Consider the following 21,993-nt stretch of genomic DNA (forward strand, 5'->3'; position numbering starts at 1 on the left):
TCTTGTGGCTACAAACATTTCCTTTTGCTCTTTGAGATCAGTGGGCTTTTTACCTGATATTTTCATTATGGGATTATTTAAGTCATACCTTCCAAAGATACAGCATTTTCTTATGGAAACATGAGTTTTATTCAATTCATTTTGTTGAAGCAAAATAAAAGTGATAACTACATAAAGGCTTCATAAAGAATAGTTAAAAAAATACAGGGTATGGTGGCACGTGCCTGAAATCCCAGCTATCCTAGAAGCTGAGGCAGGCTGATCACAAGTTCAAGGCCAGCCTGGGCAACTTAGTGAGATCATCTCAAAATAAAAAATAAAGAGCTGAGGATGTAGCTCAGTGGGAGAGCATTCCTGGATTCAACTCCCAGTACCAAGGAAAATAAAAAGAGTAAGAAAATTATCTTAAAGAGTCCAATTTAGATTTTTCTTAATATATCTGAAAATTTTACTGAACTATAGGTCACTCTTTCTAAAGTACTAATGCACAGAAAAACTGTACAATGTATTTTGAAACCAGAGTTGTACTACTGAAAAATTGATAAAACTATAACTCTGCAACCACTAAGAGGACACATCACTATCTAAAAGTACTTTGTTCTCTTTTGCCTTTTATTTATTTTTTGCCTTTTGTTTTTATACATTTATTTTTACTTGGTTATTAACAATAAAATCTACCTTCTGAAAGGCTGGAGAGGGGGGGGTTTCAACTAGGCTCTGCTAGACCATAAGGTTCCCTAGTCCCACTTTGTTCTAATTGCATTATAAACAAAGGATTCTACTACTTTAAAGATTTTTTTTTTAAGTTTGGAAAATACTAGGTAGGTTAATCTTTCTAAGACTTTCCCAGTTAAAAATATCTCATGTGACATCAGAGTACATATGACCTTATTTGCACCTCTATCTCTAAGTGTCAGTCTTTCAACATTCCATTCCTAATTTCTTCTCCAATCAGGCCCTCTGTGTTTCTTCTATTTTCACAATACATCAGGGTTTGGAATGCATTCCTGTTGCCTTCCTGCCACATGACCTAAACTTTTCATGGTCAAATTTGTTGCTTCATGGGCTAAACAACCCATGCTCCAGTAGCACTGTCTGATTCCAGAAAGGATAATCCCCTCATGTTTGCCCTCAACCTGGGAAATGAAAGCTATTTTAATAAACCTAAGAGCATTGAATTAGCCCACCTGGTAACTCACTCTTCTCATTACTGTACTGCTTCATGATATTGGCTTGATGCTGCCCACCTAAACATTAAAAGGATCTTCCCATTTAGTACCTCACTGCACAATTTATTTTAGCTTAATTACAAAAATCTGTTAACAATAAGCTGGGAATATGGGAAGAGGAGATGAAGGTTTTGCAGACTTTTTCAAATCACTGGGATATATATGTCTCTGTGACCATCCCATTTTCCTTTTTGCTTCCTTCTTCTTTCTATATTCTTACTTTCCCTCCTCTATTTTCTTTTGTCACACTGTTGTTTGCCTGATGATGCCACCACTATCTTTTTTTCACAAGCTTCCTTGTTTCACTTGGTCCTTGGGATTGCACAGTAATTCTCAATTATAGAAAAGTAAATAATTGAATTGAATAGATATTTAAGATCAGCTGGCCCTGCCTCCTCATATTACAGTTGAATAAATGGGTTTTATTAAGTAAGTTGAATTGATTCTTGGGTGAATACAAAATATGAGACCATAATTCACAGTTTTTTTTCTTCCCTGCTTCCTTCTAGATGGTGAACTTTTACCAAAAGATTTGGGGGAACATTTATTTATTCAATTAATATATATTAACAGGCAAGACATACTAGTTGATAAAGAACAGGATTTGCTACAGATCTTGTCCTTCAGGAGTCTGAATGTTGTGACCTGCCCACAATGTCTGCCATAATGTTTAGTAGAAATCTGAATGAGTACTCAAGAGAACTGTTCTCAAATTTTATCCCCTTTTAGCACAGATAACCTAATGACAGAATTTTCAAGGAGAATCACAGCTTTTAATAGTGACATATTTTCATGATATCTCTGCTATTAAGCACAAATGCTTCCTGGGAAGGTATAACATTTGGTATAATCAATTCCACATTAATTCTTTCATAGCTGTTCATGGTCCATAAGAGAAAGAGACAAAAAATATGGTGGAATTAATTTTCAGTCAAGGGGGGAATCTCAATGCTCACTGAGTGCTTACTGCATGCCATATTCTGGGTCAGACATTTGAGAGCATTGAAATAACAAGACAAGGATCTTGGTGCAAAATGGGAAAGCAGACATGTAAACAATTATAATACCATGAAGGAAATGCTTACTAATTATGACACAGACTTAAGGCAGGTCAGGGCATAAAGGCCTTCTAGTTGAAAAACGGTTATAAGATAATGTGAAAATTTTCAAAGAAATCTAAATTGTTCAGCAGGTTTAATTACTGAGGATGCATGTGAGTAAGTATGAGTGTGTACATATGTGCATGTTAGAGAGAGTGTGAGAGAAAGCAAGTACACATGTGTACAGGAGATAAAAGATGTAGAGAAACAGTGGGAAGATATGGAGGTGAACAAGCTAGAGGACCTCAGGGAGAAAGAGGTGAGGTATTGAGTGTAGGGAGAGGCAAGGAGACAGAAATAGGGAAGAGATGAAAGGGAGAGACAGAAATGGAAATAAGGAGATGGGGACATGTCAGGGAGAAAGGAGGCAGAAAATTGTACACATCTGTATACTTGTGTAAGAGAGAGAAACAAGGAGAGGCAGAAGGAGAGCACACACACACACATGTGTTTATATGCAAGACTGAGGCTAGATGGGCTGTATGCAGGCAGAGATCAGCATCTAGGGTTTGTCCTAAAAATACCGAAACAGCCCTTCAGGCAGGGAAACATAACAAGATAACTCTCACCCAGTAAGGGGACCCTTCTTGAATGCCCTGATGTGTCCGCTCCATGCATGGCACTGCTGTTGTGAGGGAAGTTAAGCAGATGTTTGCAATGCTCTACACCTGTCCCTGGGACCTTTCTGGGTGCTCCCAAGTTCCAGTATTTGGGTCTCTGTGCCTCCTCAGAACCTGGGGAGGCTGCTCTGCTCACAGGAGCATATGGTTGGCTCCCTACTCCCTGTACCTCCAGCTATCAGTTCTCAATCCATGCTGCTCAGGAGCCACTGTATACATATCCCAAATGCTTCCAACCACTTGCCAATTTCCCTGTATGCTTAAGCTTTAGTGCCTACTGTGAAAGTTGGCTCAATAACATACCCTGTCAACTCCCCTGCCTCACTTCTCTCATTTGCCTACTGATGTTTCTTCATCTTACAAATAAACCACTTATAGTCATTATCTCTGGGTTTGCTTAGGGAGAACCCAATCTGAGACAAGGACAAAGGGCACCTGGGAAAAACTGCTCTAAGTTAGGACCAACTGAGGTCCCCTCTATAAAAGCATTCTAGGGAGCAGAATGAGGAAGTGAAAGACATAATCTTCTAGCACTATTAATACTAAAATTTACATTCTCTCTTTTTTTTTCTGGGGGGGGGTGTTTACCAGGGATTGAACTTGACAACTGAGCTACATCCCCAGTCTTATTTTGTATTTTATTTAGAGACAGGGTCTCAGTTGCTTAGCACCTCGCTTTTGTTGAGGCTGGTTTTGAACTTGCAATCCTCCTGCCTCAGTCTCCCAAGTTGCTTGGATTACAGGTGTGTGCCACTGTGCCTGGCAAAATTTACATTCTTGCATTGAGTTTATTCAGCCTCTTCACCCGTCTGACAAGTGGCAATACAGCCACACAATATTCTCAAAACAATTTTAAAAAGATCAATATCTTTTTTTTATATATTTAAGAGAGAGAGAGAGAGAGAGAGAGAGAGGAAGAATTTTTTTAATATTTATTTTTCAGTTTTCGGCAGACACAACATCTTTGTTTGTATGTGGTGCTGAGGATTGAACCCGGGCCGCACGCAAGCCAGGCGAGCACGCTACCGCTTGAGCCACATCCCCAGCCCAAAGATCAATATCTTTAGCAAGCCCTAAAAATTATTATAGGCCCCCAGAAAACATTATGATTCATAAAATCAATTGAAACTCTTTTTCAGCTTTTATCCCATTTTAAAATATTTTAACATTACATAGGTACTAAGGAGGGACCATCCCATTTCTATAAAGAAGGAGAAATCTTAGTAAAATTTGGGCAAAATACCCACCTCTCCCACACTGTTTTACTTTGTTTCACTTTCTGAAATTCTACCAATTTGGAATTCATTTGCATTAAGTGTACACTTCTCAGGGGGAAATATCCCTGGCACTTTGGGGTGTGTGGGCAAAGCACTATGGACACTATTCTCCTATGATTTATCTGGGGTTGGCCTACAAAGAAGATAAAGATCTGATACCTGAATGCAGAAGCATTAACAGGAGACAAGTGGTTCCATCATATCTAAGGTCACTACCAGCACTGGCATAGAAAAAAGCAGCAGAAAGAAATGAGAAGACACAAAAGACCAACATCCCCTACTTGAACCTATGCTTAGTGGCCAGTCTACTGAACTACTGGTATCACTGGCTGGGTTGCTGACACCACTGTCTAGTTTTATGGACACACAATAAGCACTTGACTTTAGACTCAGGGTGATGGTTAAAGAACAGTTTTTCATAGAACTCTCATCTTTCACAACTGTAGCTACATGATCTGCTCTTTTAAGCCATTAGCAGAATTATTTTAAAAAGGCATTTGTTATCCAAAATTCAAAAAGCAACATTTATGCAACTTTTGAACCATGTTTATGAATAAAGCTTTCCATATTTGTTAGGGTCTGTAAACAAGTCAAGATGGCGCCTGGCATTTTGCCAGGGGGAGTGGTTTGTGAAGTAACGCCAGCGAGCCATTAAGTGTGGAGATTCCTTATTGGTTGACTGCTGTATCTAGTTTATGTTAATTAAGATAAGCTGTGTGGAATGTATATATACCCCTCCTGGCCTACAATAAACGGCTCCCTCTCCTGCTGTATCAATCTACACTAGTTGCTCCTCACCCCCCCAGTTATTTTGCTGCAATATTTCTATGAATACAATTTGTCATTCTTTTCTTTAAAATGGTGCCCTATACCGATATCCTTTAGTAGCTCATCATATATTCTTTTTTACCTATCCTATTATTCACAACTAATATTCTCAATATGAAAATATTTACAAATGATGATTCTTTGAAATTTCTTAATCCACATTTGGTTATAATGAGAAATCAATATTTAAATAAGCCACAATATGAAAGTAAGAGGACATTTGCTATTATGTCCTTTATTCAGTTAGGAAGGTAAAAATTCCCTGTTTTGTCTACCACTTTTCTCTGGTAGACACTTTTCTCACTTTTCTCTGTGAAATCTCCAAAAAGTGTTTTTTGGGATTTAAGCATTCTACTTGAATACTAGTAAGAGACAAAACTGAAGTGCTATAGCTAAAACTTGCTATGGATTGAGCACAGTTAACCCCCAGAGCTTGGTTGCTAAACACCCTTCCCTGCTTAGAGCAACCATAGCTCTCTAGATAAAAGGCAATATCTATTTCTAAGACAGGGAAAATATTAGGCAACCTGAAATATCTTGTTATATTTAAAGCAAACAAGGCTTGGAATTTAAGGGGTTTTGTCAAAAGGACACAGGAGCCAATCTAAAGAGACTCCCATTGGCTGGAAGTGTAGCTCAGTGGTAGAACGTGAAGTTGGCATACACAAAACGCTGGTTCTATAACCAGCACCCTAAAAACAGACTCCCACTGGCCAAGTTTGGGACAACAGGAGCAACAAAAAAATAATTATAGTAATTGATAATATACTGATTAAGGAATTCATAAGTCCACTGTGATATCAAAAAAAAAAGAAAGAGAATACATAGAGGGAAGGAAGAAAATGCTCTTTGTTATAGAAAAGTAAGCCACCAGAAGATAAAAACAGAAAAATCATCATTTCACAATCTCCACTATAATAACTGATTCAGGCATTATTAACAGATAACAAAATCACTAGGTAAAATTCTAGTGATGAACACGATAGTCCAGTGATGCCAAAACATCACTCCACAAATAATTTACTACTTACAAAGCTGAACAATTGAGATCACTATCTTACCCAGAAGATCAAAGTCAGCATCACTCAGCTGGGACTATCTTATATCATGGGCCTCCTTATGGGATGTTGTGGTAAGTATAATATTGCCTGTAACTACTTAAATTAATTAAAATTAACAGAATTAAAAATACAGTCCTCAGTGTCATGATCCACATTTTAATGGCTCAGAAGCCGCATATGGCTAGTAGCCATCGAATTAGCATTAGCATAGATATAGAACATTTCTATCTGCAGAAATTTTAGTTGGGTAGTGCTGGTCTCAACCACATTTCCAATTTACAGTAAAAATGAGGAAATTCACAATGGTCAGTAGCTGACCTACCTTCAAAATATCCAATGTCATGGAAAAAGAAAAAATGTTAAGTGGCAGGCCATAGGAAATAAAATCAGATTTAAAAAATTAAAAAAAAAAAACCTAACAATACAACAAATAATAGAGTGGGCTTATAGTCTGGAAATATAAGGTACTTTTTGGGAGAACGGGGGAAATTTGAATATGAACTATATATATTAAATCATCTTATGGAATTCTTATTAGTTTCTTATATAACAATGCATTATGATTATGTAGGAGCCCACCCTTATTTTCAGGAGATCCACACTCCAGTGCTCAGGAGAAAAGTGTCATGATATATGCAACAGACTTGCAATGGCTCAGAGAAAAAAAAATACAAATGGCATGCAAAAAGCAATATAGCCAATATTTAAATTGTTGCATCTAAGTAGACAATACATAAGTGCTCATTAAAAGAATTTTTATGATTTTTCTGTATATTTGAAATTTCTGCAATAAAATTAAGCTAGCGAAAATCTGCTAGAGCAAAAAGAAAGGGAAATACATAAGCCAATTTTTCCTGTAACTAGTGTTTATTTGGTTAATTTGGGTAACATGCCTAATCAGGGAAAATAGTAAGGAAGAATGCCTCTTTCCTGGCTTGCCACACTTAGCATAATTTGTGGAGCAGCAGGAAGCCAAATACTGGAGAAGAATAAGGAGCCTGAATCAGAGATGGTCTCAGAAATCAGTTGCTCAGGATCACATAGCCCAGGAGCATGAAAGAATCCTCAGGGCCACTTCCACCCCTCAGGGCTTCCCAAGTGCACATATGACCTGAAAGAGCTTAGACCACATAAAAAGGATTTTTTTTTAAGAAGGAAGAAATTTCTAAAGGAAACCCTAATGCTGCTCACATTCAATAATTCCTTCAATAAATACCACGTTAGACCCTATACCTTACACTGACTATAGACCTTGCCTATGTTGTAAATATTCCATTAATTCTTCAACTATAGTAGGAATATTAGAAAATATAACTTAAAGGTTTAAGATCAATATTGGTCATGTGGTAATTTACAGAAAAAGCTGATACTTAGTCTTCAACACAAACAGCTGAACATTATAGTGACTGCCACTAATCTGAAAAACATTTTAGCTGAGTGCAATGATGTAAGCCTGTATTCCCAGTGGCTTGGGAGGCTGAAACAGGAGGATCACAAGTTCAAAGCCAGTCTCAACAACTTAGTATAGCAAAACCCTGTCTTAAAAATAACAAAATAAAATAAAACAATAAAAGGGTTGGGGACATGGCACAGTATACTACACTATACTACAAAATATACACTATACTACAAAAGATCAGGGTTAAGTGTCCCTGGGTTCAATCTCCAGTACAAAAAAAAAAAAAAAAAAAGATTTTACAAAACAGTACAAAACAAGACATCACCTTCAGTTCTTGAAGCTTCTCTATATTTGTGGTAAAGTGTCCAATATGAGCTTTAGCACACTCAAATCGTTTTAAATATTCTTGGTTTCGAGTACGAGCCTTCTTTTCAGATTCACATATTTCCTTCAGGTATTTCTTTAGTTTTACATATTTCAGCTTAACTCTGAAAAAAGATGTTTTTAACAACAGAGTTAGACTTTGACTCAACCTAAGCAGAAGAGTATTCTTTAATAAAACTGTTAATGAGAAAATCAAACCTAAGATATTTTACCCAAACAATAAAATCCAAAGGACAGAATGTATATATTTTTTAGAGAAAATTAATATGATGCCACTAAGATACTGTGTTGGTTATATCACGGCAAAAACTCTCCTGAGAAATGTATATAAGAACATATGATAATAGTGTTTATTATAAAGATTTATATGGATTTATCTCTCAAAATTAAATGTGATTTCAACAGTGGTATCTACATGACCATTTTAAGATACACAACCTGACATCTTTATAAAACAATGTTAAAACTATTTGCTCACATGGAAACAGAATCAAATGATAAACCATAATCCAAAAAAATGCAGAAATTGTTAAATACCAGAAAAGCTTCATTTATATAACATAAAAAATATTTTTAGACATTACAACAATATTATTAAAGTATTCTCTAATAATATATGGACTATGTGAAAAAAAAACCCACAGATTACTCTCCATGGTACCGACACTGCTAATTCTGATTCTTAATGCTTCACAAATATTTAAATTATAAAAGAGCACCGGTTGTGCAGCATTTATGCGATTGCCTCAAAAAAATATTCAATACTTTTTCATCAAGCAAAAATAGTTTAAAAAGTCACAAACATATTCATTCTCAAAACACCAATTTGCAAAGATGGGGGAAGGTTTCCAAAATTAATTAATCATAGACCTTAAACCTTTAACCCTAAACCAACAATTTTCAAGAAATTATTGTGCTAATAATGCTGTGCTCTGGCTATGGTTGGCTGTCTCCATTTTTCTTACTGAATAAAAAGTTTATTTTTATTGCTGCTATATTTTTGACAGTAATAGAGGTAGAACCTAACATACTGTCTTTCATACTCAAGCATATGGTAAGTTGTTGGTGGTGTCCAGTGTCTACCTGGAATAAGTACAATAGTAACCATGTCTTCTGCCACCCTATACCCTTCAAAGCTGATTAAATTAGTAAGTCATCCATCCATCCATGTAATCACAGCTACAGTCAAGAAGAAAACAAACAAAAACAGTGTGATAAATGCTATGAAGCAAACTAAAGAAATTTTTCTAGACCAAGCAATCTGACCTAGTTGAAAGAAGCAGGGAGACCTTCCCAGTGTAAATAAGTTTTCAGCTAAGACCTGAAAGATGAACAAAAGTAAACCCAAACTGAGGAAAAGCAAGAATGAAGAGATGTAGAGGAAAACATTCCAGGCAGAGGCAACAACATGTTGAAAAGCACAAAAGCAATAAATAGGAAAAATAATGAGGATATTAACAAAAATACAATAAAAATAAAATCATTAACTCTACCACTGGGTCAGTGTTTTAAGGCTCTTTACATATTAACTCATTGAGTGCTCATAAGTATCACTATTCCCATTTGACAGAATATTGAAATAATCTCTCAAGGTCACTTGACCAAGAATTGGAGTGTCTCAAACTGAACTAAAGCACTTGCCAATAGAGCCTGCTGCTTACACTATACTACAAAAAAATCTTATAGTGCTTAAGATATTGAAGTTTCAGTTAGTGCAGAATTTGGGGGAAGGGGGAAAAGAGATGACGAAAATGAAATATGGAGGGACAACAGAGAATCCCTCAGCTGCAGCAACCTAATAGCATCAGCCTCAGCTATCCACATACTTCTCTCACACTCACTTTCCTATACTACCATACCAAGAAGTTGCCCAAGAACAGACTGTATTCTGTCTTCTGTCTGCCCCTGTAACCATCAGTGAGAAAAATGGCACTGCACAGATCTCTTCAGACTTGGGCCCACTCTTGATGTCATGACATTCTCAATGCTATTTCTTCCAGAGACAAGACAAGCCTATGGTCTCTTTTCCAGAGAGAATGGTCATCTCTTCCAGTCAAGGATGTCTACCTTGACTGGAAACCTTAGAAATACTAAATTTTAAAATAAAAAAATAATTTTGAAGATAAGAAAATAAATGGACTTAATGGTGATTTGGTTTTAAATAATTCTTAGACCTCTTTTTTAGATGAGATCTTTTCATTTTTCACTAAGTGTGGCATGGATAAATCACAAGTTTAATGCTATTATAGTCAGAAATTCTTCATATAAATTATATAGGAGATAATGCTATCCATTTGGCTTAAGGATGAAGGCAAACTAAAGAAATTTTTCTATTAAAAATCTATTCTTAACATATATTACATGTATATGCATATATATATATACACACACATACATATATATTTCCTACTGCTTATAATACTTTTAATAGTAATTCTCATATATCCATAAACAAACAAGATACTAGGTAATCCTGCCTATTGCAGTTTTCTTCAAAATTTGGCTATTATAGTTATATGCCTTAACCATTATAGAAGCTCAATATGATTAAATTGTGATCAAAAAGATAAGACTATATACTGTATCTCACATTAAAATACTTATGCAAAACAGTCTTGAAATAACACAAATACCAAATGATTAAAATAATCTTTATTGATAGTGATTATATTAAATTGCAGCATTCACTTCAAATCATTATAAATACAGAATTTATGACGTATTAGGGTTTAAATTTTGATTTAAAATTTAAACATCATATTTACATATGATGTCATGGCATCATATGTAAATTGGCTCGAAAAATGTCACCACTATCATCTCTTACCTGCATATATCAGACTGATTATATTCACAAAGTTTCTTTTCCAGGTCCAACCTCTTCTTTTCACTATTATATAAAAAGAAAACATTGCATAAATCATTACATTGATAAGTAATAAACTGATAAATTTAGACCATGATCATCTTCAAAATCACATCACTTTGAAAGACTACTTCTCTTGGTATTTCTAATAAGAAAATGCCAAATGTATTTGAAATACAAAGACACAAAAATATTTACCACTCACCAGGGAAGTCTAAAAAACAAAAGACACAAATATGAAGCAAAAAAATTTTGGAAATCAGGGGGAAAGTATATCCTGAAAAAAGGCTGGGAAGCAAGTTCATTAATTTGGCAAGCATTTCTTGCATGTCTGTGCTAAGTCAGGTACTATTCTAAGTCTGAAGACTTAACATGGCAAGCCAAAGGCCCTGTCCTAAGGCAGGGGACATATCAGGGGAAGGACAGATAACAAAGAAAATAAATCAGTAAAATATGGCCAGTTTTCTCTGAGTCAGCAGCATTTGAACATAGGCCTGGACAACGATTCTTCTCTAAATCCACTTTGGACTGAAGATTGGCAGCTTCCTCTGCTCCCAGCCAGCAAAGCTGGGGCACAGCCAAATGGCTGAGTTCAGAAGAGGATTTTGAAAAGCAAATCTGGCTTCACATTTGATGAAGAGCAAGCTGCTTACAAGCTGCTTACACTTATCACTTCAAATTTCAGGAAATGTCTTTTTATAACTTTGTAATGTCACCATTACTTGCCAGCTACGTTTTTGGGGAGTGGGATTGAACTCAGGGGCATTCAACCACTGAGCATCCCCAGCCCTATTTTGCATTTTATTTAGAGACAAAGTCTTACAGATGTTGCTTAGCGCCTTGCTTTTGCTGAGGCTGGCTTTGAACTTGCAATTCTCTTGCCTCAGCCTCCTGAGCTGCTGGGATTACAGGCATACACCACCATGCCCAGCTTGCCAGCTCCTATTAATAGACTTAATCTGTGATGGCCAGCTGAGTGCTGGCAATGAACTAGAGGAGGAAGCCTGGGGAAGAAGCTGGAGAAACTGGGTAGCAAAGGTGGCAATAGTAGCCAAAACCATGAGGCTGGTGGTTTTTGGCAGGTTCAACATTAACTAAAGGCTATTAAAACAAATTCAACATTAGAAATTTTTATTAATCACTTTTCTCCCTTCAAAGATTTCATAAATCAGTTGAGTACTTTGATCATGAGGAATGAACTGTCATGTATAACTAAAAGGAATGAATAATTGGGTAGTATGGGCAATCTATCATTAAATTAGTAGGCCAGAAAGACTTTTAAGTGCCTCTATGACCCCGTGCCTCCAATGCAATGCTTTATTTCTGTGGTATTCTTGACAAAAATGAATGACTGTGGTATGCTCATGAGGCCATCAGATGGATCCAGCTTGAGAGTCACTCTCTAGAGCAAATATTGAACTCTTTGAAATTATCAAAAACATGAAAAAGGGAAAAACTGAGGAATCATTTCAGATTGGAAAAGGCTAAAGAGACATGGTAAACAAAATGTAATCCAGGTTTCTGGATGAGACCCTTGGCCAGAAAAGAAAAACATACATTGTTAGGACTACTGGTAAAATCCGCTGGTAATCTGTAGACTGGTAGATCAAGGATGAATCCTGACTGGGAAGGTTGTATGGTGATTATATATGAAAGTGTCAATTGTTTTATGGAAATACACACTAGAAATTTTAGGAGTAATGGGGCATCCTATCTGTTAAATGGTTTCAAAAAGACTAATGATTTTAGATAGGTAGATAGAGAAAATGAAAATGTAATAAAGCAGTAGTTGAAGAATCTGGGTAAGGGGAATATTGGAAGTCTTTGTCCCACATTTCCAACTTTTCTGTAATCTTGAATTTACTTTAAAGTAATTTAAAAAATTAATCCATGTTATCTAGTCAAAAAGGATCACAATTTCTGGAAATCCATCACCTCCCAAGCAGCAAGTTCTTTTTAATAATGAAAGCAAAACTTCTTTTTTCCTGTCCTTTATTCAAGTAGATGCAGATACCTACTGGTCACACTCTCTATCAGAACATTTCACATACTAAAAAATCAAAATCAAACACCTCTTGGTCCTCTATTTTAGGCAAAAATGCTGCTAATCTTATCACTGGCCTATTTTCTAAACCCCTCATCCATGCTGCAGCACCTCTGAATGCTAAATCATTTGCATGTGTTTTAGATGTAAGACTTAAAGTAGATTGTTATCCCAGTAAAAAGGCAGGGAAAGGCCTATTGTTGGATTACCTTATAATTCCTACATATTAAGTTTCTACTACAGAATCCTGTCCTGGGATACTTAAATAGTCCACATTTTTAGTCCATTATACCCCTTCCTCATCTGGATCTTGTGAAGTTTTACACAACTAGATAGTCCTTATATGTCTGGGTTTCATCCTTTTGCTTCAACAGCACAACTCTCCATTGTCTTCAACTTTGTTCAACTAAGATCTGTGTCAATTTCTAGACTATTTTGATATGTCACTTGAAAATCAATATTGGCAGTGAAAAAACTGGAACTAATTAATGGGCCTTTTTAAAAGATGTTTTTATATACAATAATTCTAAGAGTCGAATCTACGTATGTTTCTACTGTGTTTATGGGCAGGGCAGTATACATACTATAACAAGTCACTCCATTAGACTCTTCTAGATTCAATTATTGACTTTTACCACAATGAAAAGAAAATAGTGTATAAACACAGGAAAACATTCAGATAATAAAATTCCATCTATGGGAGAATACAGATAAGATGACTTGGGCTTGAAACATGGCAGTTACAAGGGAAAAGCATGATTATTAGATCAGGTAACATTTCAATGACCTCCTCTAAAGGGGCTGAGAAAGAATAAAAGGTGGGGTTTTTTGTTGTTGTTCATTTGTTTTTTGTCTTATTTTTTAATCTTCCACTCTCCAGAAGTTTCTGAATTTAAGCATCTGTGACTACTTCCCAGCTTACAACCTTTGAAATTACTAGAATTTTAAGAGACAATGAACCCTGTGGTCAATGGGATTGGTTTTTAGGAAAAAGTACACCCAAACATTCAAATAGGACATGGACAATGATATTCTTTATGTATTGTTTTGCAAAATTATAGCTTACAATTAAAAAAAAAACTTTCAAACCCATTATAGTAGGAAAAAAAAATATGTGGCTCTATAGTCAAGTCCCCTTATTTCTAGAAAAGAATCAAGGTTCGGAAAGGCCAAATGACCTGCTCAAGATCTCAAAACTGGTCATGGATTAGAACTCGGATTTCCACATTTTTACTGTAGCCTTCTATGTATTTAAATTTATTTGCTTCTATTTTGTGTGTACTGTGTATTAATTAGAATCAGTAATGGATTCTTCAAATGAAAAATGAATACACACAACAGTAGATATGTACACTAAATTATAAGTAAAACATGAATCCAAAAACAGAAGTGTGAATAGGCCATAAAATTTGACTTGAATTTCTCAATTTCAACAGCCTCACCTTGCTTTATAATTAAAGGAATAAGTGTTAAACATAAAGTGGGTAATCATTTCACAGTTATTGTACCATAAAGACTATAAACAGCCATGGTTCCTAGTATAGGAAGCAAAAATAACTCACAGTTAACTTAGTTCAGAAGGAAAACCATTTAAATCAGTAACATTTAAGATCTAAGACACACAAATAACTAAAAACCTGGGATAGCTAAGCCACCCTTCAAATAGAATAGACACCAAGTCAAAAAAACACTTTACATGTACTGAAACACGTTAACTTGTTTTTTAATTATCAGGTATATGCAGACACTTAAGATTATCTTGGAAATATCATAGGATCCATTCTACCTGGTTGGCTGGAAAATGGTCATTATTTAGTAACAATATGTGGCTGCTCAGTTCTATTTATGATATTCATAACTCCTAGACATAGCTGGTTGACTTTGGGATTTCTTTCATAAATTCAACAAATATTTATCAAGGGCCTCCTTCGCCACAGGTCCTCTACTGTGAGCTGAAAATTCAGCTAGATATGGTTCCTGTGCCCCTAGAATTCTTAGTCTAGGCAACAAGAACTTAAGCCTCCATGGAGAGTGCTATAGGAATGCTGAGGGTGCAATAAATGTGTTGGGGCAGGGAAGGTTCTATAGGGAACAATTTTTTTTTTTTTTTTGATTTGCAGAAGAAGAAGATCCTGGAGTAGGTGAATGACAGTATGTTAGGAAGAAATTGGATGTTCAAAAGAAGATAAAATATAATGAGGACAATTAAGGAGGCCTGTTGTAGATGCTCTGTAAAATAACTGACAAAAATTAAATCCAGCATAAGATGAATGCAATTCATTTTCAAAATCACTTCTGCCTTTACCTTACATGTAATTACTGTACTGTTATCATTTTAGAATTGTGATATACGCAGCTCTCCCGTTTACTAGAATGGTTTTGTAACTTTTAATACTCATTAAACGTTTTGTTTATCAAGAGATCCAAAAATCTATTTCCTTTCTTGTCAACTAATGAGATTTCTAACTCCAATTAATTTAGTAGCTAAATAAGAGTTCCAACAACTTATCTTTCATTTGGTTATTAATAGTCAATTGCTTCATAATTTTCCCTCTTTATGCACTCTTAGATGTAACTGTTTTCGATGGTTCTCATCTTTCATGTCTTAATCAAAGGCAATACGAATCCTCTGGAAGCTGAACTTCTCCTGCTAGAAATTTCATTTTTTTCCTGGATATCTAGCTAGACCCAGCTTCCCCCCCAAAAAAGTCTCCAGCATTTGAATAGGGCATATGTTTGACAAACACTTTCTCTCTCTCTCCAGCCTGCTTTCCTGGACCTGTCATCATTGATGCAGTGCAGCTGTCAAGGTCGGATGACAATTTGAAGAGAGAGAGAGGAGGGGGCATGTAGAAGGGGGCTAGAGAAATTCATAAGACTTGATGGAGAGTGACAGGCAGGAGAACTCCCACTCTCACTTATGGGCAAATCCAGAGTCGCAGCCGCATCCTCAAAGGGGGACCCGGCTTTAGTTTCTGTAGGGGGAGGGGTGTCTCACCTTTCTCAGCGCGCACCACTTATACAAGAGGTATTTCTAGCAAACTTTGAACTCCAGGCTCCACTCGGAGCTTCTGGGGCGTCGCAGGCGGACTCCGGGCCCAGGTGAACCGCAAGCAGGGGAAAATGGTAAGGAACAGAGGGCAGGGCATCCAGAAGACCCTCAGAGGCGCGGGCCCACTTCCCGCCCTCTCCAATGGTCGCCCTACCTGTCCCGTAGCCCATGCTGAAGATGGCCCACCCTCTCGTAGTAGTCGGGGCTCGCCAGGGGTGCTGACGAGGCGGGGGCCCGGTGCATGTTGCCGCCACTCTTCGCCTCGCCGCTGGGCTGCGGATGGGTCTCGGTTGCCCGAGGAGACCGCCCCACCATGCACTGCGGGTAAACACGCGGCCAGGCCTCCTGCCGGGGGCGGGGCGACGTGGGGCGGGGCGAGATGCCGAGCGGGGCGGGGCGGGGCGGGGCGCCGTAGAGGGCGAAGGCAGAACGTCACGGAAAGGCGGGGCAGAGGTCTTCCGAGAGCCGGACTAGTGCCGGGAGGTGGTGAATGCAGATCCCACGGCCTCTGAGCCCACGGGCGGAGACTACAGGCAGATGGTTGGGTAAGCGGCCTTGAGTCCTGGGTGTGCTTCCCTCTTCTCCCCCGTGTTTCCCTTGCCTCATCCTTCGGGATTTGCACAAATTGCGTTACAAAATGCATTCTCTCGCTTCCTTCCACTTGCCCTCCCTCCTTTTTTCTCAGGATTTGCTGAGAGCCAGGCACTGTGGTAAGCTTGTTTCCCCACCAGCACCTAAAAGCAAAACAAATACCACCCAAAAAACAACCCCAAATACTGCTGTGTTCAACCCCTTACTTGAAAATCCACGCTGCCTCTAAGGATGTGTTTAGTGCTGCAGGTGCTCATGGGTGGAGAGGGAAAGGTTGTTAACTAGTTGCTTGGGAAACAGACATTTATTTGTGTAGACCTCTCTGATGGACAATATTCCGGACATCCTGTAGAATCCTCCAGCAGAAGCTGTGGACAACCTTGGCTCAGATCTCTTCTTCCACTACCAGGCTGTGGCCACCTGCAAATTACCTTCTTCACTGAAGCCCAGGTTTCCTTATAGGTAAAACGATGAGGCTGTTACAGCAGGATTAATTTAATATTAGGTTAGTTAATATTAGTTAATATGTGTTAAAATGATTTGTTTTTGTTTTTGTTTGGCTGCGGGGGAGGGGTCGTAACGGGGATTGAACTCAGGGGCACTCGACCACTGAGTAACATCCCCAGCCCTATTTTGTATTTTATTTAGAGACAGGGTCTCACTGAGTTAAATAGCATCTCGATTTTGCTGAGGCTGGCTTTGAACTCGTGATCCTCCTGCCTCAGCCTCCGGAGCTACTGGAATTACCGTTGTGATGGCACATGCCTGGCAGTGTGTTATTGTTTATAGAGGGCCCAGCACATAGGAAGCATCAGCTTTTACAACACCATCATCAACATGACAAAAAGCTTCCTGAAGAAAGGCAACCATATTCTAAAACCCACAGGGCAGGAAAAAAAAAGAAACTTTAATCACTTATTGTTCACTTCTTTTGGTGATTCAGTTATTAATTTCACTTATGTGCAACTTGTGACTTACACTAGTAAATTGATCATTAGAACAGGAGACACTCAACAGTCAACAATATAAAATCATAATATTACTTAGCCTTTCTTTCACACTCTGGTGGTCCAGAGCAAGAATAGGGATGAAGGTCCTCCTACCATCTGCCTAAATATGAACAGTTACAAATCAAGATAATAAACTAAGTAAAAAAGGATCTCTTCTCATACATTGACCCATGTGCTCTCACAAAAACCTGGAAATCCAGGGTGGAATTTCTTTCTGACTCCTTCCCTAGTCTACTCCCTAATTTCTCACCCCAGGCTCAGTCTTGCACCATGAAGGACCTCACACAGGGGCAAAGATATGTGTGCCTTTCCTGCTCCCCACACCCACAAATCCCAGCGGTTTACATGCCTACCTTCTCTTGGCCTAAGGGTGAACTTCAGGTTGAACTTCAGTGAACCAGGAAAGAGGGTTTTTTTGTTTGTTTATTTTTTTCTTTTTGAAGTTGTAGATGGACAGCATGCTTTTGTTTTTTATTTTTATATGGTACTGAGGATCAAATCCATTGCCTCACATGTGCTAGCAAGCACTCTGCCATTCAGCTACAGCCCCAGCCAGGAAAGAGGTTTTTGAAGGCCTTGGAAAGTAGCTTCTTTAAGCAGGAATCAGGAAGTGGATACCTATAATGTGTCCTACAAGGGAATATGTGTGTGTACGCTTCTGATGGCATGTCCTCTGACCCTAGAGCCTCCTTGCCTCATTCAAATAAGTAGCCAGAGGAGAGTCAGAACAGGCTTATAATATACAGAAGCTAAGGGCACGGTCCTCTTGCCCAGGTCTAAGGGTAGTTAGTAGTGATGTAACTTTATTTAGTTGCTATATGAAATCATTGTATCAAATTGATTCTGTGGTAGTATACAACTGTTGATTTTATTGATTTTAGTGTGACCAAAATTTTACTAATAACCCCCACCAAAAAAAATATGCATTACATTTTTAGGATATTTTATTTAGGTCCACCCCCACTCAGGTTAGCTTTCATCTCAGGGGGAGATGAAATTCCCAAACAGTATAGCTATTTTATAATTATTTCCAGTAAATACATAGAGGAAGCAGATGATACAGATTTAGTATCATTTATTAGGATGATATTAGCCATTTATTAGGCCATTTTAGGAGAGTCTAAAATTAAGTATAATTCAATAATAAATAGATAATTCAAAATAATGACAATTTGCATTCTATGGTTAATTCATTAATACCATGAAAATCTAGATGGAGGACACCCTCTACTAACAACACATAGTGAATGAAATATTTCTAATGTGTTTATGTAAAAAAATGTGCATTCTAAATGGTGACAGACTTTAATAATTCAGGGTTCTTCACTTTGAATATTTAATTTGCTGGGGAAATCTCTTTTAGTATTTTTCTTCAATTTTTTTTTTTTATATTATCAAAGCTGATTACTGTAAGCAGCTCTGCTTTTAGCCTACCTGGACTGTGAGCCATAATCTGCTAGATTGTCAAGGCTTCCTATAAGACTCATGATGTCTTAGCTAGAGACGGGGAGGAGGAGGAGTCTATCCTCACCCCCTTATATTAAAAAGGAGAAAAAAAATTCTGGAAGAGTAAGGGAGTTGGACAAGGTCATATAGCTGGTGATCTGTGTAAAAATTCTAGTTCAAAATATGTGTCCCTGATAGCCTTATTAAGCAAACAGCAAGGGAAACCCTTGTTTCAGCTCAGTAATCATGTGATCTTATGGTGAACCACATGAAATTGTCATTTTTGAAACTCAAAAACAATTAAATTAATGAATGAAAAAGTTGGCTTTAGAGATATATTAAAATTAGAATTTTACATTTTAAAATGAATTTACCATGTACTTTTCTCCCCCCCACACACACACTAAATCCTGTATATCTGAGTCAACAAATTGGATATTGTATTAATTTGCTAGGGCTGCCATATCAGAGCACCACACACTAGGTGGCTTAAACAAGACGATTTATTGTGTCACAGTTCTGGGAGATAAAGAGCAAGGTCAGTATATCTTCAGGGTTGGTTCTTTCTGAGGGCTGTGAAGAAGAATCTGCTCCATACCTCTCTCCTATCTGCTGGTAGTTTTCAGGTAATCCTTGGTGTTCCCTTGGCTTATAAGCACATCCCCTGCCTTGATGTTCACATAATGTTCTTCCTCTGTGTAAGGGCACCAATCATGTTAGATTAAGGGCCCACCTTCCTCCATTATGATCTCATTTTAACTAATTACATCTACAATAACCCTATTTCTAAATAAGGTCCTATTCTGAGATATTGAGAGTTAGGACTTCAACATCTGTCTTTTAGAGGGGATGCGATTGAAGTCATAAGAGATGGGAAAATATTTCATCTTTTAATCACTATTGAATCCTATGCTTTGGAAATAGAGATATGATATCATATATATCTGTGTATGTAACTCTTTCTGCCATTGAGGACTTATACTGATGCAAGCATTTATTGCTTCATTTAAACCTATGACATTCCTTTAAAGGATCATAATATTAAACAACTGCCCTAAGATCACATTACGAGTGTGTTGTCAAGCTAATGCTAGTGATAGGATTTGGACACAGACTTATTCCAGAGCCCATATCTCTTATCCTTCTTTTATTTAAATGTATTTTTTAGTTTTTGATAGACCTTTATTTTTATTTATTTATATGCGGTGCTGAGGATTGAACCCATGTGCTTCACACATGCTATGCAAGTGCTTTACCACCGAGCTACAACCCCAGCCTTCTCTTTTTATTTTTTTTTATTTTTAAGTTTTTGGCGGACACAACAACTTCGTTTGTATGTGGTGCAGAGGATCGAACCGGGCCGCACGCATGCCAGGTGAGCGCACTACCGCTTGAGCCACATCCCTAGCCCCAACCCCAGCCTTCTCTTATCCTTCTTTTTATGATCTTGAAACTCATTAATTGACATTTTTAGTTTCTTTTTTTAGTATTTATTTTTTTAGCTTTAGGTGGACACAATATCTTTATTTTACTTTTATGTGGTGCTGAGAATAGAACTCCATGCCTCATGCATGCTAGGCAAGCATCCTACCACTTGAGCCACATCCCCAGCCCTTTAATTTCTTTATATGATATATTAATCTGTTATCTATTGCTAATAACAAAGAACCACAGATTGGGTAAGTTTTAGAGAAAAGAGTTTTCTTTTGGCCTATGGTTGAGGAGGCTCAAAGTTTAGATATCTCCTGTGGTTTGACCACTGCTGTTGGCCTTCTTGCTGGCAGGGTCCCAAAGTAGCACACAGCATCAGTTGGCAAGAGACAAAGAGCACATATGTGAAAGTGTTTCTGTTGTGGTCTCTTTCTTTTTATAAAGCCACCAGGATTCAACCACAGGGGTACCACCTTAATGACTTTATCTAATACTGAGCACCTCCCAAAGGTTCCATATCTAAACATCTTAGTCAGATTGTTTCCACCCTCCTAATCCTGCACTGTGGGGATGAACTTTCAATACATAAAAACTTGGAGGACAAATTCAAATCATATCCAAATAATTTCATATTTTATGTAAAACGTATACTATGTGATCCTTAAGGTTTTTACATATAGGTGATTTATTGTTTAGAGAATAATATACATTAACATAGAATGCATTTTTCTCCATACTATGATACAACATTATGTGTTCAATATTCTGTGTCATTTTTCTCCTTGAAGCTCAGAAAAACTATATTTTTCATTATCTCTAGCAGTTACGTGGGTCTACATGATCAAGTTCGGCCAATGAAATATGAGCAGAAATGATGTAGACATTTTCAGGCCTAGTCCCCAAATATCCCACAAAATCTTTTTCCCCCAGTTTTCATTAGTTGTCTGGTTAGATGCAGTGGATCCAATGGAGAACTCCTAGGCACTGGAAGAAGAGTGGATGACTACAAAGAGGATGTAAGTGTGACTTGAGCAAGAAATAAACCTCTGTTGTGTTGAACGACTGGTATTTTGGAGTTTTGTTTCACCAGCTTGCATTGCTTATCCTGACTCATACACAAGCATTCCATGGAGAGTATGAAGACACATCAAATTATCTTCTCACAGAATTCTCAAATGAGGATTTATGTGACTGTACAGATAATAAGAGAAACCACAAACCTAGAATGAGAAGATTAAGAGAGGAGAGGCTTAGATAATGAAAGCAAGATATAATGCAGAATCATCTCGTATAGCTCTATCTAATGGGACTTTCTAGAATGATGGAAATGTTCCATTCTGCCTTATGAATATGGTAGCCACTAGCCACATGTGGCTATTGTGCAACTGAATGTGGCTAATACAACTGAAAAACTGAATTTTTCATTTAACTTAATGTTAATAATTATTTAAATTTAAAGGATCACATGTAGCCAGTAACTACTGTGTTGGACAATGTAGATCTAAAGTGGAAAGATGGAGAAACATGGTAGAAAAAGAGAGAGGACTTTCATTGGGAAGTGGAAACACAGGAATTAGAATGGGTGATGCTGTCCTTGATGGGAGGTGATTCGGTCAGTTTTATGCATCAACCTATATAGGCCATGGTGCACCATG

The 21,993-nt window shown here is 37.4% G+C and overlaps 1 protein-coding gene and 1 long non-coding RNA gene across 3 annotated transcripts in view; one reads left to right on the forward strand and one right to left on the reverse strand.

Annotated features, from left to right (window-relative positions):
• Kiz (kizuna centrosomal protein) overlaps positions 1-16,157 on the reverse strand; it is a 113,578-nt gene extending 97,421 nt beyond the window's left edge. The window contains exons 1-3 of one of the 2 annotated variants that reach the window (XM_076848914.1): positions 16,015-16,157; positions 10,726-10,788; positions 7,840-8,002 (exon numbers count right to left, since the gene is read on the reverse strand). In XM_076848914.1, the coding sequence (XP_076705029.1) occupies positions 7,840-8,002; positions 10,726-10,788; positions 16,015-16,103 (315 nt within the window). In that variant the 5' untranslated portion in view covers positions 16,104-16,157. The remainder of the gene's footprint in view (positions 1-7,839; positions 8,003-10,725; positions 10,789-16,014) is intronic. The other variant, XM_076848915.1, reaches the window with a different exon arrangement.
• A 167-nt stretch (positions 16,158-16,324) lies between these two features.
• On the forward strand, positions 16,325-21,365 carry LOC143394302 (uncharacterized). Its single transcript, XR_013090684.1, has 4 exons — positions 16,325-16,405; positions 16,804-16,956; positions 20,214-20,282; positions 21,291-21,365. It is a non-coding gene; the product is annotated as an uncharacterized LOC143394302 (long non-coding RNA).
• Positions 21,366-21,993: the final 628 nt, after the last annotated feature.

This window comes from Callospermophilus lateralis, chromosome 3 (genome assembly GCF_048772815.1).
Source record: "Callospermophilus lateralis isolate mCalLat2 chromosome 3, mCalLat2.hap1, whole genome shotgun sequence".
Lineage (NCBI taxonomy): Eukaryota > Metazoa > Chordata > Mammalia > Rodentia > Sciuridae > Callospermophilus > Callospermophilus lateralis.